Source organism: Hibiscus syriacus, unplaced genomic scaffold, assembly GCF_006381635.1.
Source record: "Hibiscus syriacus cultivar Baekdansim isolate YM2019G1 unplaced genomic scaffold, ASM638163v2 tig00110570_pilon, whole genome shotgun sequence".
In the NCBI taxonomy this organism is placed as follows: domain Eukaryota; kingdom Viridiplantae; phylum Streptophyta; class Magnoliopsida; order Malvales; family Malvaceae; genus Hibiscus; species Hibiscus syriacus.
Genome location: NW_024062785.1, coordinates 14,003 through 27,063, shown reverse-complemented (window position 1 = coordinate 27,063; position 13,061 = coordinate 14,003). Strand labels below are relative to the sequence as shown.

Genomic DNA, 13,061 nt, shown 5'->3' with positions numbered 1-13,061 from the left:
ATACAAAATTTATAAGCAACCGGCTGGTTATTGCAGTTGAGAGCCAAGCATCTTATGATCATCCAATCTCTTAGCTCTCAATAGACCATTAATTACATATTTGCATGTCAAGGTATTAGGTGCATATCCTAGTTTCATCATTCTATCCTGAAGCCCCATTAACTTATCCATACCGCCACTCTCTGTATATGTCCTCACAAGAAAATTATAGCTTTCGGTATCGAAAATCTGAAATTCTCTGGCAAAGAAGCTCAATAGCAACTCCGCTCTATCAATATCCGATTGCTTGCAGTAGCATTGTATTAGTGCCCTGCATATTTGCGGATCGGGAAGGATATCAGATTCAAGCATTTCTTCCATCAAGGATTCTGCTTCACGAGCTTTACCTACTATACATGATGAGCATATAAGAGCTTTATATGCAACCAGATCAACCTTTATTCTCTTGCATACCATATCAGCTTTCAGGAGCAATGCATCAGTCACACTATTGCACCTGCAGAATGACTGGATCAATTCGTTGTAGATATTCGGTTTAGGAAAATAACCCTCTTGAGAGGTTCTTTCCAGTAGACTCTTTGCGGCGAATGGTCGATCCTCATGGCATAAAGAAACCATCAAAAAGTCATAAATATCTGAAGAGACGGAAACCCTGAATCTCCTTAGCTCTACAACCAAATTCAAAGCTGAAACCAAGCTTCCCTGTTTTGCATATCCTTTCACAAGAACTCGACAAGTAAAACTATCGGGGAAATCCTGTTCCCTATCATCTCATGCATCAAATTCTTCGAATCTTGCATCCTCCCCTCCTTGCAATAACCAGAAATAAGAGTATTATATGACACAATGTCTGGTTCAATTCCTTGATGAACCATACTATGGAATAACTGATGCGCATCTCTCACTCTCCTTTCTTTACAAAGACCGCTCATCAACACGGTATACGAAACTAAATCTGGCATCTCACCTCTCCTATACATGATCCGATACAAATAGAATGCATCGTTGAGTCTCCCTTTCCTACAATAGCTACTAATCAACGTATTATAGGTTACGAGATCGGGATCAAACCCTTCTTCTTCCATCCTCTCCAAGAACTCATTAACCTTATCAGCATTTCCATCTTTGCAGAAAACATTAGTCAATATATTAAAAGTGTATGTATTCGGACGAATCCCAACTCTCCCCATCTCTTCATACACTAGCCAACACTGATCAATTAAATTCAACCTCAATAATCCATTCAAAAGACAATTACAAGTAATCACAGAGGGCAAATGGCCAACTTCCAATACCTTCCTAAAGGTCTTAATCCCTTCTTTAACCATACCCTTTCTCACATAAGCCTTAACAAGCATATCGAAAACAACAGGATCAAAGTTACAATCTTTGCTACAAAGCACCAAACTTTCAAAAACATCTTCACAATTTGAACAAACCCTAACAAAATCAATCAGTTCACACAACAATTCCATTGCCAAAGGGAAGTTCTTAGACCAAGCCAATATATGAACAATGTAACAATAGTTATGTGAAGAAGGTTTAATACCCAAATCATTTTTAACCCAGTTGAAGAAAGTTGAAGCTGAGAAAGAATCAGACTGGAATCTCAATAACACCCTTGTGATTTCATGACAACCCAAATGAGGAATGAGGGGTTCTATGTCATTTTTGAGAAGGGTTAATTGAGAATTGTTTTGTTTGAGAAAGGATGAGATGAGGTCTACTATTTTGTTGGGGTTTTGGGTCTCAGGAAGAAGATTGTAAAGTGGACTTATCATCGTTTTGCTCCGAGAGTTTTCAATGGTTTGAAGCGAAGAAGACGAGGTTGAAGAAAAGGGTAATTTTGAAATGGAGTTCCCGTGGAAATTGCCTGATTTTACAAGGCTACGGTTTAAGGTACTGAGCTGAGCTCGAGTCATCAAAAAAGACAAAGATAGAAATAACTTAATCTATAATGTTTCCCTAAGCTCACAGCAGAGCCATGAAGAAATCAAATCGAAGACTACCAATCATAACAATCTCACTAATTTCACCAGAAACCTGAAAATTTGCCGACAATTCGAGCCTTCAAAATTACAAGGAAAATCGAAAGCTTACCCAAAGCAGCCAAGAGCTCAATCAACTCGGAATCAATTATGAGTTTTGACACTGAAAAGAGCGACCTCTGTTTGCAGAGACCTACGGTTTGCTTTGCAGGGAAGCTCCGAGCCTCTTACCGGATGCAAAGAACCAAACATACAATAACAGGCCATCCTAGCCACCAAGCTTTTTGGGCTAATTGATCCACCAATTTGGCAGATTTAGAACTATTAGTGGCCTAATAGAGGTGGACTAATAATTTAAAAAAGAGTAAATTACGCCTTCATACTTAACGTTTAATTTTTTTAAAACTATACTTAAAGTTTATTTTTTATTTCATTTTAGTACTCATCGTTAAAACCTACAACTTTTATTTCATTTTGGTACCTATAGAAATTAGGTTTTTATACTATGCTATTGGAATTCGTGATAAGAGATGCAATTATGTTTTTACAAGTCAATTCTGGTTTTTTTATGAGTTACCTCATTCATAATATATGATATTTAGATTTGTATCAAATACGTATATTTTCCCTTCTACTAGGGGCTTTCATTTGTTGATAAAGAAGATTGAATTCCAGAGAAGTATGAAAGCTGATAATAATGCACACATGATGTGTTTAGAGAATCAAAATGATTGCATCCCTGCCAGTTAATTATAATTAATACTAATACATAATTAAGAATGTCTTTACTTTATAATATAAGCTGCACGCACACATATATATACATAGTCGGTGGGTTTAGGTTTGGCCGTGGTGGGTTGAGTTTACGTATAAACTATGGAAGGTAGGTGGCTTCAACAATAGAGTACTCAATATGAAATCATTAGCGTTGTAAAATTATAGCTAAATAACATGGCATAACTTGATACATGCAAATGATCAATTTGTCAATTATGTCAATTCATTTGGTATTTATTAGTATTTTGATCAATATTAAAATTCAAGTCCAGTAGTAGTCTTATCTGACTGATGAATTATGTGTAGTTAAATAAAATTTTTAGTTCTTGATCAATGTAATATCTTTATTTTGAATTAGGATAATCTCTTCTCGTTTAAAACCATTGGATAAGGATGGATATTTTACTTGAACGTGATGTTCTTGACTCAACCAATTTCGTAAGATTGTTTTTTAATTCAAGTTTAGGCCGGGTCACGATAGATAAATATAAGGTTGAATTAGGGTTCAAATTTAGAGTGAAATATACTCAATGCAACCTTAAAATAATAGTATAATTTAACTTTACGTATTTATCGATAATTACTACAATATCATTATCTCTAATTTTTTTAATTAAATTCATAGTTTACCTAATAAAAATGTACCAATGGATATATGTGTACAAATACGAATTTTACATTACTCTGGGTTTGGTTTAATTTATCTATCCAACTCAAGCAAACAATCAAAATCAACCCTAATGCTAGCTTGAAAAACCTAGAAACTATGATCTTTAAGCTTCTCATGAATCAAATCAATACATATAATCTGGTTGATCTTTAACTTTAGATATAGATTCTTTGAACAAATACATAAGATGTCTCATATAATCATATTAAAAGTTTCATGGAGGTTTAATCAATAATGGCAGCATGTCATGAAAGTACCACAATATATGCCATTGTCACACGCATGGAACTTTAGCAAACTCCATTACTAGAAAACCCTAAAGCTAATCCCAGATGGGGACTTCCCAGTTCCCACCAATAATCTTCTTTGCTTATTTAAGTACATTCATACTGCTTAGCCATGTCAGAGGCTTCCACCATCTGATCCTCCATAAGGTTCACTATTCCACTGAGAATTAGGATAGTAAAAGTTACCGGCATTATGATCGAAACAGGTGCTTCCCGACGTCGGCGCCGCGGGCATCTCATTGCGGGCGCCGGCGGTGTATCGGATTAGATCGGCACGAATGGTGTCCAATTCCCTTTGGAGTCTCATCACCTGTCTCTGGAGAACCGAGATGGCTCCGACACAGCCGTAAACGGGGTCTTTCAACCTCGCCTCGGCTTCGTACGCCAGCGAGTTGATGGCATCTTGTCTTTGATGGGGTGCTACTTCGTTGATCAGTTTGCTAACGTTGCTTGCGCCGAAAATTTTGTGAACATTGAAGAATTTCTGGGGTTCTTCCGGTGGGAAATATGGTGCAAAAGTGCAGTCCGCCATGCATTTTCTCCTCAAGAACTTGCAGGCTGCACATGGGAAGTTTGAAGAGCTGGAAGAAGAAGAAGAAGAAGCCATTTCTCTCTCTCTCTCTCTCTCTGCAGATACTATGAATTGTTTGCATGGATCAAAAGCATTATAATTTGTCTGTTTTCAATTGCTTAAAGGAAAACACTTTGTGGATCTCTCCAAATTTTGTTTTGAAACAACTTTTTTTCTTTTTCACACCTGCAAAGCAGCTTTTCTTGAATTTAAATATCATACTGTCAGAAACATTTTCATCTTAAAATTATAAGTCCCCCCCCAACCCCCCACACCAAACAAAACAAAAGAACATGTATGATTACATTAACATGTGAAGATTCTGTGATTCTTTCTTGGATTTTTTCAAAAATGTTGCATAAAATGAAAACAACCCTATCATCCCAAAGATCTAAATTTCCAACATGCCAGATCTTCTTTCTTTCTTTCTTTCTTTTTCATGTGAAATATACAGACAGGCACACACATATATAAACTTGTTTTAAATTTCCTTGTGGGGAATAACTTGATAATCTATGATCTTCAAATGAACCACAGAGGAAAGGGTGAAAAACCATAAGAAGAATCAGAGTATATGTATAAAAACATCAGTTACATAGAGTGTTTATAGCAAAAGTTACCAATTTTAAGAGCAGGTTCTTCCAAGTTATGCAGTCCTTTGTTACTTGTTGACACTTTGTTCCAGTGAAGAAGATGACTATGAATCTGTGGAAACCCTAGAGAGGCCTGCAAATAAACAAAGTGAGAAAAAAGTAGGGAAGATGGAGGAAAAAGAAGCATAGGCAAAGAGCATTTTTGAGTGACAAATAATGTATAAAAAAAAAAAAAAAGCAAAGAGGAAGGAGTAATAATGGGGCTAAGGCTACGCAAGGATCACTTTGACACTGTTGTTATAATTATAATAATAGTATTAGTACCAAATTAAACCACGGTTTCAAGAAACTGGGCACAATGTTATATATATATATATATTGATGTCAACTGATCATCTAATACACACTTCATTAACTTAATCATCAATGGGTAGGGTTGGTTAAACATATTCTTTTCAATTATTACTTTCATATAACTTCTTATAAACATTCAATAATTCAGTTGGTTGATGATTATTCATGTGCTTCAACAAAATTAAAATTTGAATCTTACCAATAATCCCATTAATTTGATTACTAAAAAAATATACACTATATTGCTAGATCAAGAGTACAATGAAAATGGGACGAAACGGTTTTTTTTAACGGCTCTCTCTATCCCGAAAACTAAATAATGTTATCTGATGTCGATTCATCTTGATATTAAATAATGTAAAATGCTTTAAATTTATCCTGATTTGATCAGACACAAGTGATTTTTTTCGACAAGATAGAATGCATGAGTATTATAGTTTAATTTAAAAAGTTAAATTATTTAATTTATTTAGGGTTTAATTAAAATTTTAGAGAGACTTGACATGAATTTTTTAAAATTATGGGAGAGGATTTAATTAAAAACATTAGAAAATTTTAATTTTAGGGATCAAATTAATTAGGGCATCAAAATATAGAGTCTATAGAATCCACAACAAATATTAAGTTCAAGAAAGATTCGAAATTATAATATAAGTAGAGAGAATAAGCTTGAATATGTGTTTACATAACTTTCTTTTATGCATGAACCTACGGTATTGATTGTTCAACATGTGTAAAACCATATGTTTATCATGTATTGTTAATTCTGACGGTCCAAATATATATATATTTTTATTATTTATTTTTTTAATAAAAAAATGGAGATAGTGTGACCAATGATTGAAGAAGAATATATATAGAACTGATGATAATCTAAATTAGATTATGGTCACGATGATTATGATTATGATACATTGGATATCTCTATTCTCTACCTTTACCTTCCTTTTCTATTCCTTGCAATGCATGTGCCTTACCAATATTCTCTTTTCCAATATATATTGTATAATACGGATCTGCCCATGAATTCAATTTTCTATTATTAAATTTCATTATAAAAATACTTCATTATTTAAATAATAAAACAAATCGATATACCAAATTTAAATAGAGTATCACATCATCATCGTTAACTGCTACATCAATACTGTAAATAACAACAAATATCGTTAAAGGATGGAATTAGTGTAATTAAATGAGTTCGAGAATAAAATTGATACAATTAAGATGTATGAGTCAAATTATTGATTGAGTTTATCATACGGGTAAAATAATCCCTTAAATTTAAATAAAATAAATTACTATTTTTATTAAACTGGGTGGTTAAAATATAATATATGTTCAGAAGACTCTCAATCATTTGACAATAAACGTTAATACCTTTGTAAACGCCTTACCCAAACCTGAGATTTCTAAAGATAGCAATCATCATTTAACTACTGAAATCGATTGGTCATATAAATATAATATATATCATGAGTCAATTTAACGCTAACTCAAGTAGAAAAAGATTAAAATTTTTAATAATAATTAATATTATTATAAAAATATTTTTATCTTCATATTTTTTAATATTTTAAATAAAATAAAATTAGATCTTATAAATTTGTATATAAATTTTATTATTTTATTTATAATCATTGTTTGAAATATTTTATTAAGAATATATTTTTAGATTGTTTGGTTTAATTAAATGGCATCAATTAAAAAAATAAAAAAAATCAAATATAAATTTACAAGATTATAATAATAATTCAATTTTTTTAAAAATAAATAATAAGTATGATTGAATAAATTTTATTTGAAAAAATTTTTTTACACTTCTAGTATTAAAATATTGATGTGAAAATATTTGGCATTTATGATTTATGTATTTTGAGCTTTGCGAATGGTGGGCTTGATCTGGCTCTAGAAATCTAAGATCATTGGGCCGAGATTCAGCACGATAATCATTTGGGTCTTTGTCTGTAGTTAGTCAAAAGATGAGAACTGCAGAGAAGATAACTGCAGCGAACTCAGCTCGGTTGTGCGTCTATTTGGGAAGACAGAAACTACAAAAAAAAGTAACTATCTGACGAGAATTATTTTCTTTCTGATTTTATTTGTTTGAATTTGAATTTCCGATGTATTCTTATATAAATTTCCAAATTTGCTATAATTTATCCCGTTCTTTTATTCAAGATCAACTGTTTAGAAGAAAGTTTACTGTGTGTTTTTTTCCCTTCTGATTTCATGTGAAACTGATTTGGAAAATTTTCACATTTGATGGATCATGAGGTGGAAGTTACAGAAGAATTATCCTTTATTTTTGTTAGATTAGTGAATCAAGGTTGGTTACCTTGAAATTCCTTGTGAATTTCCAGCAAAATGTGTTCAGTTGCTTTCTTTTCTGATATAGAATTGTTCGTTTGCTAAGACATGTTATTACACCTTTTTATAAGATATTAGATTGTTTCTGCATTTGGACAGTGTGACAAGGAATGCATCATTGTCGAGTTTACTGTCATAGTGAATTATAATGTCGGGATTAGAAGAGTTAAAGAAGAAGCTAGCACCTTTATTTGATGCCGAGAAGGGCTTCTCGTCTGGATCTACACTTGATCCTTATGATTCGTATATGGTAAACTTCGCCATTGATGAGTTGAATGTGATCATGAAGCTAGTTTTTATCCTTTGATTCTTACATAAATGTTTTTTTGTGGGGTGAAGCTTTCTGATAGTGGAACTGTCAACTTATTGAGTAGATCATATGGAGTGTATAACATTAATGAGCTTGGGTTGCAAAAATGCACATCTTCACCCGTGGACGATACAGAACAAGGTGAAAAGACGTATCGGTGTGCATCTCATGAGATGCGGATATTTGGGGCGATAGGTAGTGGTGCAAGCAGTGTTGTTCAAAGAGCTATGCATATTCCCTCTCATAGAATTCTTGCATTGAAGAAAATTAATATATTTGAGAAGGTAATTTTGCTGCAAAGATGTACTTGTTTGTCGCTTAAAGGTCAGCTAGATTTATTATGATAGTGAAGAGCATCATGTGGTTGTAGATTTGGCTTACATCGATATTGATTTTTGCATATTAGGAGAAAAGACAACAGCTTTTGACAGAAATACGAACGCTTTGTGAGGCACCTTGTTCTGAGGGCCTTGTGGAATTCCATGGAGCTTTCTATTCCCTGACTCGGGGCAAATAAGCATAGCTTTAGAGTACATGGATGGAGGGTCACTGGCAGATATCTTGAGATTGAGGAAAAGTATGCCGGAACCAGTCCTTTCATCTATGTTTCAGAAGCTCCTGCAGGTAATAATATCTCATAGTGTTTCTGTTTTGGTTTTCCAAATGAAAAAGGTTGTGACTGGCCTATAATGGTGCATGTTTTTAAGTTGAAACCACATCTCGTATCATCCAGGGGCTGAACTACTTGCATGGAGTAAGGCATTTGGTTCACAGAGACATCAAGCCTGCAAATTTGCTCGTAAATCTAAAGGGGGAGCCCAAAATAACAGATTTTGGCATAAGTGCTGGCCTAGATAATTCAATGGCAATGGTTAGTCATTAGATTTTAATTAATTTTTGCTTGCTTTTTCTTTGCTGCCAGTACCTTCGGTTATATTAGTTTATCAAGAGTTATTTTCACTGATGTTTATCTTGAAGACGATAATAAGTTATTAAAATCTATTATAAATGTCTAACAACTGATTCGGACTTGTTATTAGTGTGCTACCTTTGTTGGAACTGTTACATACATGTCACCAGAGCGAATTCGAAATGATAGCTATTCTTATCCTGCTGATATATGGAGCCTTGGTCTTGCTCTCTTTGAGTGCGGCACTGGAGAATTTCCATATACAGCCAATGAAGGACCTGTTAATCTCATGTTGCAGGTGATATACCATTTCCTTTAATACAGATCTTTCAACATTAAATGTTGCCTGAAACATTACATATTATTTCTTTGTTCATTTATTCTGACATTAATATTTCTGAATTTCCATGGAAGATCTTGGACGATCCATCCCCATCACCACCAAAAGACAAATTTTCACTAGAGTTCTGTTCATTTATTGATGCTTGCCTGCAGAAGGATGCAGATGGCAGACCAACAGCAGAGCAGGTAACTTGTACTCCTCAGTGAATATATGACCTATGTTACCTAAAATCATTTGTGAGTTTCAGACATGGGCATGGATCTAACTGGGATATGTTAATTTTTTTCTAAGATTTATGTGTATTTGGAGAGTCTTTGAAGGATCATATCCCATATCTATGTCTGGATATGTGTTGGATACAGGTGTTGGACACTGGTACTTCAAAAAAAATTTAAAAAAAAATTAAGAGTTAGAACAACATAGAGTATGGCAGTTCAAACTTAGAATATGCTGAACTGATATTGTCTGATTGTAGCTTCTTTCCCACCCGTTTATCAAAAAGCATGAGCATGCTGGAGTTGACTTAGCAGCATTTGTTCGAAGCGTTTTTGATCCAACACAAAGACTGAAAGATTTGGCTGATGTGAGTACATTAACTATTATTTAATTATTTTGCATTACATTCGAACAGTTATGTTTGAGCTAGAGTGCATCATTTTCATTTTTTCATTGGCACATAGGACGTAGGAATGAAATTTAAGATATTCTTTCAAACTTCGAATATAGTCCAATTTATTTAAGAGAAAATAACCTCAGTGACCGAAAATGCCGTGTAATATACGATTTTGACCAACTTTTTTTGGATTTGCCAAAATGACCAAGTAAATCGCAATGCGATCGATAATTCGCAACGCGATCTCTGGTATCGCAAATCAGTTTCCAGATTCGCAATGCGATAGTCGAAGTTCGCGTTGCGATTCATTCCAATTCGTTGCGACAGGCGAAATTCGCATTGCGATTCATTCCAATTCGTTGCGACAGGCGAAGTTCGCATTGCGATTCATTCCAATTCGTTGCGACAGGCGAAGTTCGCATTGCGACAGGCGAAGTTCGCGTTGCGATTCATTCCAATTCGTTGCGACAGGCGAAGTTCGCGTTGCGATTCATTCCAATTCGTTGCGACAGGCGAAGTTCGCGTTGCGATTCATTCCAAATTCGTTGCGATTCATTCCAATTCGTTGCGACAGGCGAAGTTCGCGTTGCGATTCATTCCAAATTCGTTGCGATAGGCGAAGTTCGCGTTGCGAGTCATTCCAAATTCGTTGCGATAGTCCAAATATTGCATTTGTTTCTTAAGAATTTTTTCTAAAAAGATAGAATTCGCGCGGACGTGTCGAAGACACGTATTACCACGACCACGACCTCGACCCGAGACGGGACGGGACCAATAATGTTTCCAATACTATGTGGGATTGAGCATTACCAACACTTGTTTTCAATATCATTACTTTCATTGTCTGTAAGAGTTTAATTTTGAAACTAAAAAATATTTATTCGAATAAATAACTTACCCTTTGAGGATTTTGATCATAAATGAAGTAATTGCTAAAACTAACTCTGATTCGGGTTCTTATAGTGTTCAAATGACTTACTTGCAAAGAGTAGATGATGACCAAACAACTCGATATGTTTCCTTTGTGTCATTATCAGCTAGTTTTCGTAGCATCCTCAGTTGAAAACTTACATCATTGTCTCCTTTGCATTTGTTTGGTTAATATTTTTCTTCCATCAAAGTCCTCAAAGGGTAAGTTATTTATTCGAATAAATATTTTTTTAGTTTCAAAATTTAACTCTTACAGACAATGAAGGTAATGGTATTGGAAACAAGTGTTGGTAATGCTCAATCCCACATAGTATTGGAAATACTATTGGGAATGGTATTTAAGGCTTGACTTTCCCACTTCCTTGTTGAGTGATAGAGAACAAGGGGGACTCTCGCGCGCCGCCGTCCCGCCGCCGTCCCGTCTCGGGTAGGGTCGTGGTCGTGGTAATACGTGTCTTCGACACGTTCGCGTGAATTCTATTTTTTTAGAGAAAATTCTTAAGAAACAAATGCAATATTTGGACTATCGCAACAAATTTGGAATGAATCGCAACGCGAACTTCGCCTGTCGCAACGAATTGGAATGAATCGCAACGCGAACTTCGCCTGTCGCAACGAATTGGAATGAATCGCAACGCGAACTTCGCCTGTCGCAACGAATTGGAATGAATCGCAACGCGAACTTCGACTATCGCGTTGCGAATCTTGAAATGATTTGCGATACCGGAGATCGCGTTGCGAATTATCGATCGCATTGCGATTTACTTGGTCATTTTGGCAAATCCAAAAAAAGTTGGTCAAAATCGTATATTACAAGGCATTTTCGGTCACCGAGGTTATTTTCTATTATTTAAACCCTTTTTCTGATTATAAGATCAAAATTAGAATATCAATCATTATTTTTGTGGTTAGCAGATTGATATCTGTTAAAACAATTTTCTGTTGCTAATAGTCGAAAGGCTTGCCAACAAGAATAGAAATCAGGTTTATGTGGTCTTGCCTGATTTATCTATTAGTTTGTTTCGATCCGAGTACTTTCACTGACAAATATTGAATTTTTTTCCCCGCTAAACTTTGGGCGAAGATAGAACAGATGGTCTGATTGTACTATGATAAGGCATTTAAGTCCGAATAATTTCGATTTAATGTAGAAAAGTTAACGGAACTTGAAATTCACATATTATTATCTTATCTTTTTTATTTATGTTTAATACTAACAGTAAATTTGCATGATCAGATGTTGACATTACACTATTACTTACTATTGATGGACCAGACGAAAACTGGCAGCATGCAAGGACCCTGTACAATGAAGATTCAACTTTTAGGTAACAAACTATTAAGTGTGTCTTCCTATCATTCTTTTCATGGTACATCAGTAGAATAATCCCCCGGCTTTGCATATGTCTTGCTTTTTTAGTTCTCTTCAGGCTTCAACGACATTATGATGTAAGATAATAAACATTTATTCTCCCAACCAATGTACCATCAGAAACATTATGCAGAAGCTAATTAAGAAGATTAGGATACCATTTAAAGCTTTATGGTTGAACGTCCATATGGCAAAAGTATATAGTTATGAATATTTTTGAACTTGGTTAAACTTTTGTGGATAGCACATTGTGCCTTTTTGGTTCATGTCTATAAGAGGAATATGTACTTTTTTTTCCAGTTTCTCGGGGAAGCAGTTTGTTGGTCCAAATGATATCCATGCGATGCTTTCCAGTATCCGGAGCACATTAGCTGGTGACTGGCCCCCTGAAAAGCTTGTACATGTTGTAGAAAAACTTCAATGCCGTGCACATGGTCAAGATGGAGTAGCGATCCGTGTTCGGGATCTTTCATCGCCGGAAATCAGTTTCTAATCTGTGGCGATGGCTTACAAGTAGAGGGCATGCCTAACTTTAAAGATCTTTCTATCGATATTCCTAGTAAGCGAATGGGTACATTTCAGGAGCAATTCATAATGGAACCAGGAAATCTCATCGGTTGCTACGTTATAGCTAAACAAGAACTTTACATTCTTCAATAGGCAAACCACAAGCACGCTCTCCTCTGAGGTTAGTAGCTCTTGACCTGTTCACAATGTTGACGCTAACATCCGGTTTCTTCTTGCCATCGGATTGGTTATAACAGTGCTGTAATGAGAATTTCCTCGTTATTTAGATAAATTACTGTTTCTTATTACATCTTCTATTACTTCTTCAATTCCCTCCTTCCATTGTTGACCATGGCTTGCATGTAGTCCATGTTGGTATTCTGCCGATTAGAGTAAGCCGCGCGTTCTGCCTTTGTAACATATAAGATAAAACTATTGCCATGGTCATTGGTGTAATTTGCTGAAC

General features: G+C 34.9%; 2 protein-coding genes and 1 pseudogene across 2 annotated transcripts; 1 reads left to right on the top strand and 2 right to left on the bottom strand.

Moving 5' to 3' along the window:
- Nucleotides 1-2: 2 nt before the first annotated feature.
- Nucleotides 3-2,108, bottom strand: LOC120132852 (pentatricopeptide repeat-containing protein At5g40400-like). Its single transcript, XM_039149542.1, is given in 2 exon segments — nt 3-752; nt 755-2,108. Coding segments are annotated over 2 exon segments (1,893 nt in total). The 5' UTR covers nt 1,923-2,108; the 3' UTR covers nt 3-27.
- Nucleotides 2,109-3,662: 1,554 nt separating this feature from the next.
- LOC120132855 (LOB domain-containing protein 25-like) lies at nt 3,663-5,095 on the bottom strand. The gene is made up of 2 exons (XM_039149547.1): nt 4,914-5,095; nt 3,663-4,280 (listed from the first exon to the last, which is right to left on the bottom strand). Exons 1-2 carry the CDS (start codon nt 5,071-5,073, stop codon nt 3,838-3,840), a joined length of 603 nt encoding a protein of 200 aa, XP_039005478.1. The 5' UTR covers nt 5,074-5,095; the 3' UTR covers nt 3,663-3,837.
- A 2,854-nt stretch (nt 5,096-7,949) lies between these two features.
- On the top strand, nt 7,950-12,874 carry LOC120132854 (annotated as a pseudogene).
- Nucleotides 12,875-13,061: the final 187 nt, after the last annotated feature.

Bases quoted from the DNA above. Each gene is read 5' to 3' on its own strand.
- LOC120132855 (XM_039149547.1), bottom strand. From the start codon at position 5,073: ATGCTTCTTTTTCCTCCATCTTCCCTACTTTTTTCTCACTTTGTTTAT. The intron at 4,281-4,913 runs GTAACTTTTGCT...TCCCATGTGCAG, and splicing joins AGAACCTGCTCTTAAAATTG to CCTGCAAGTTCTTGAGGAGA.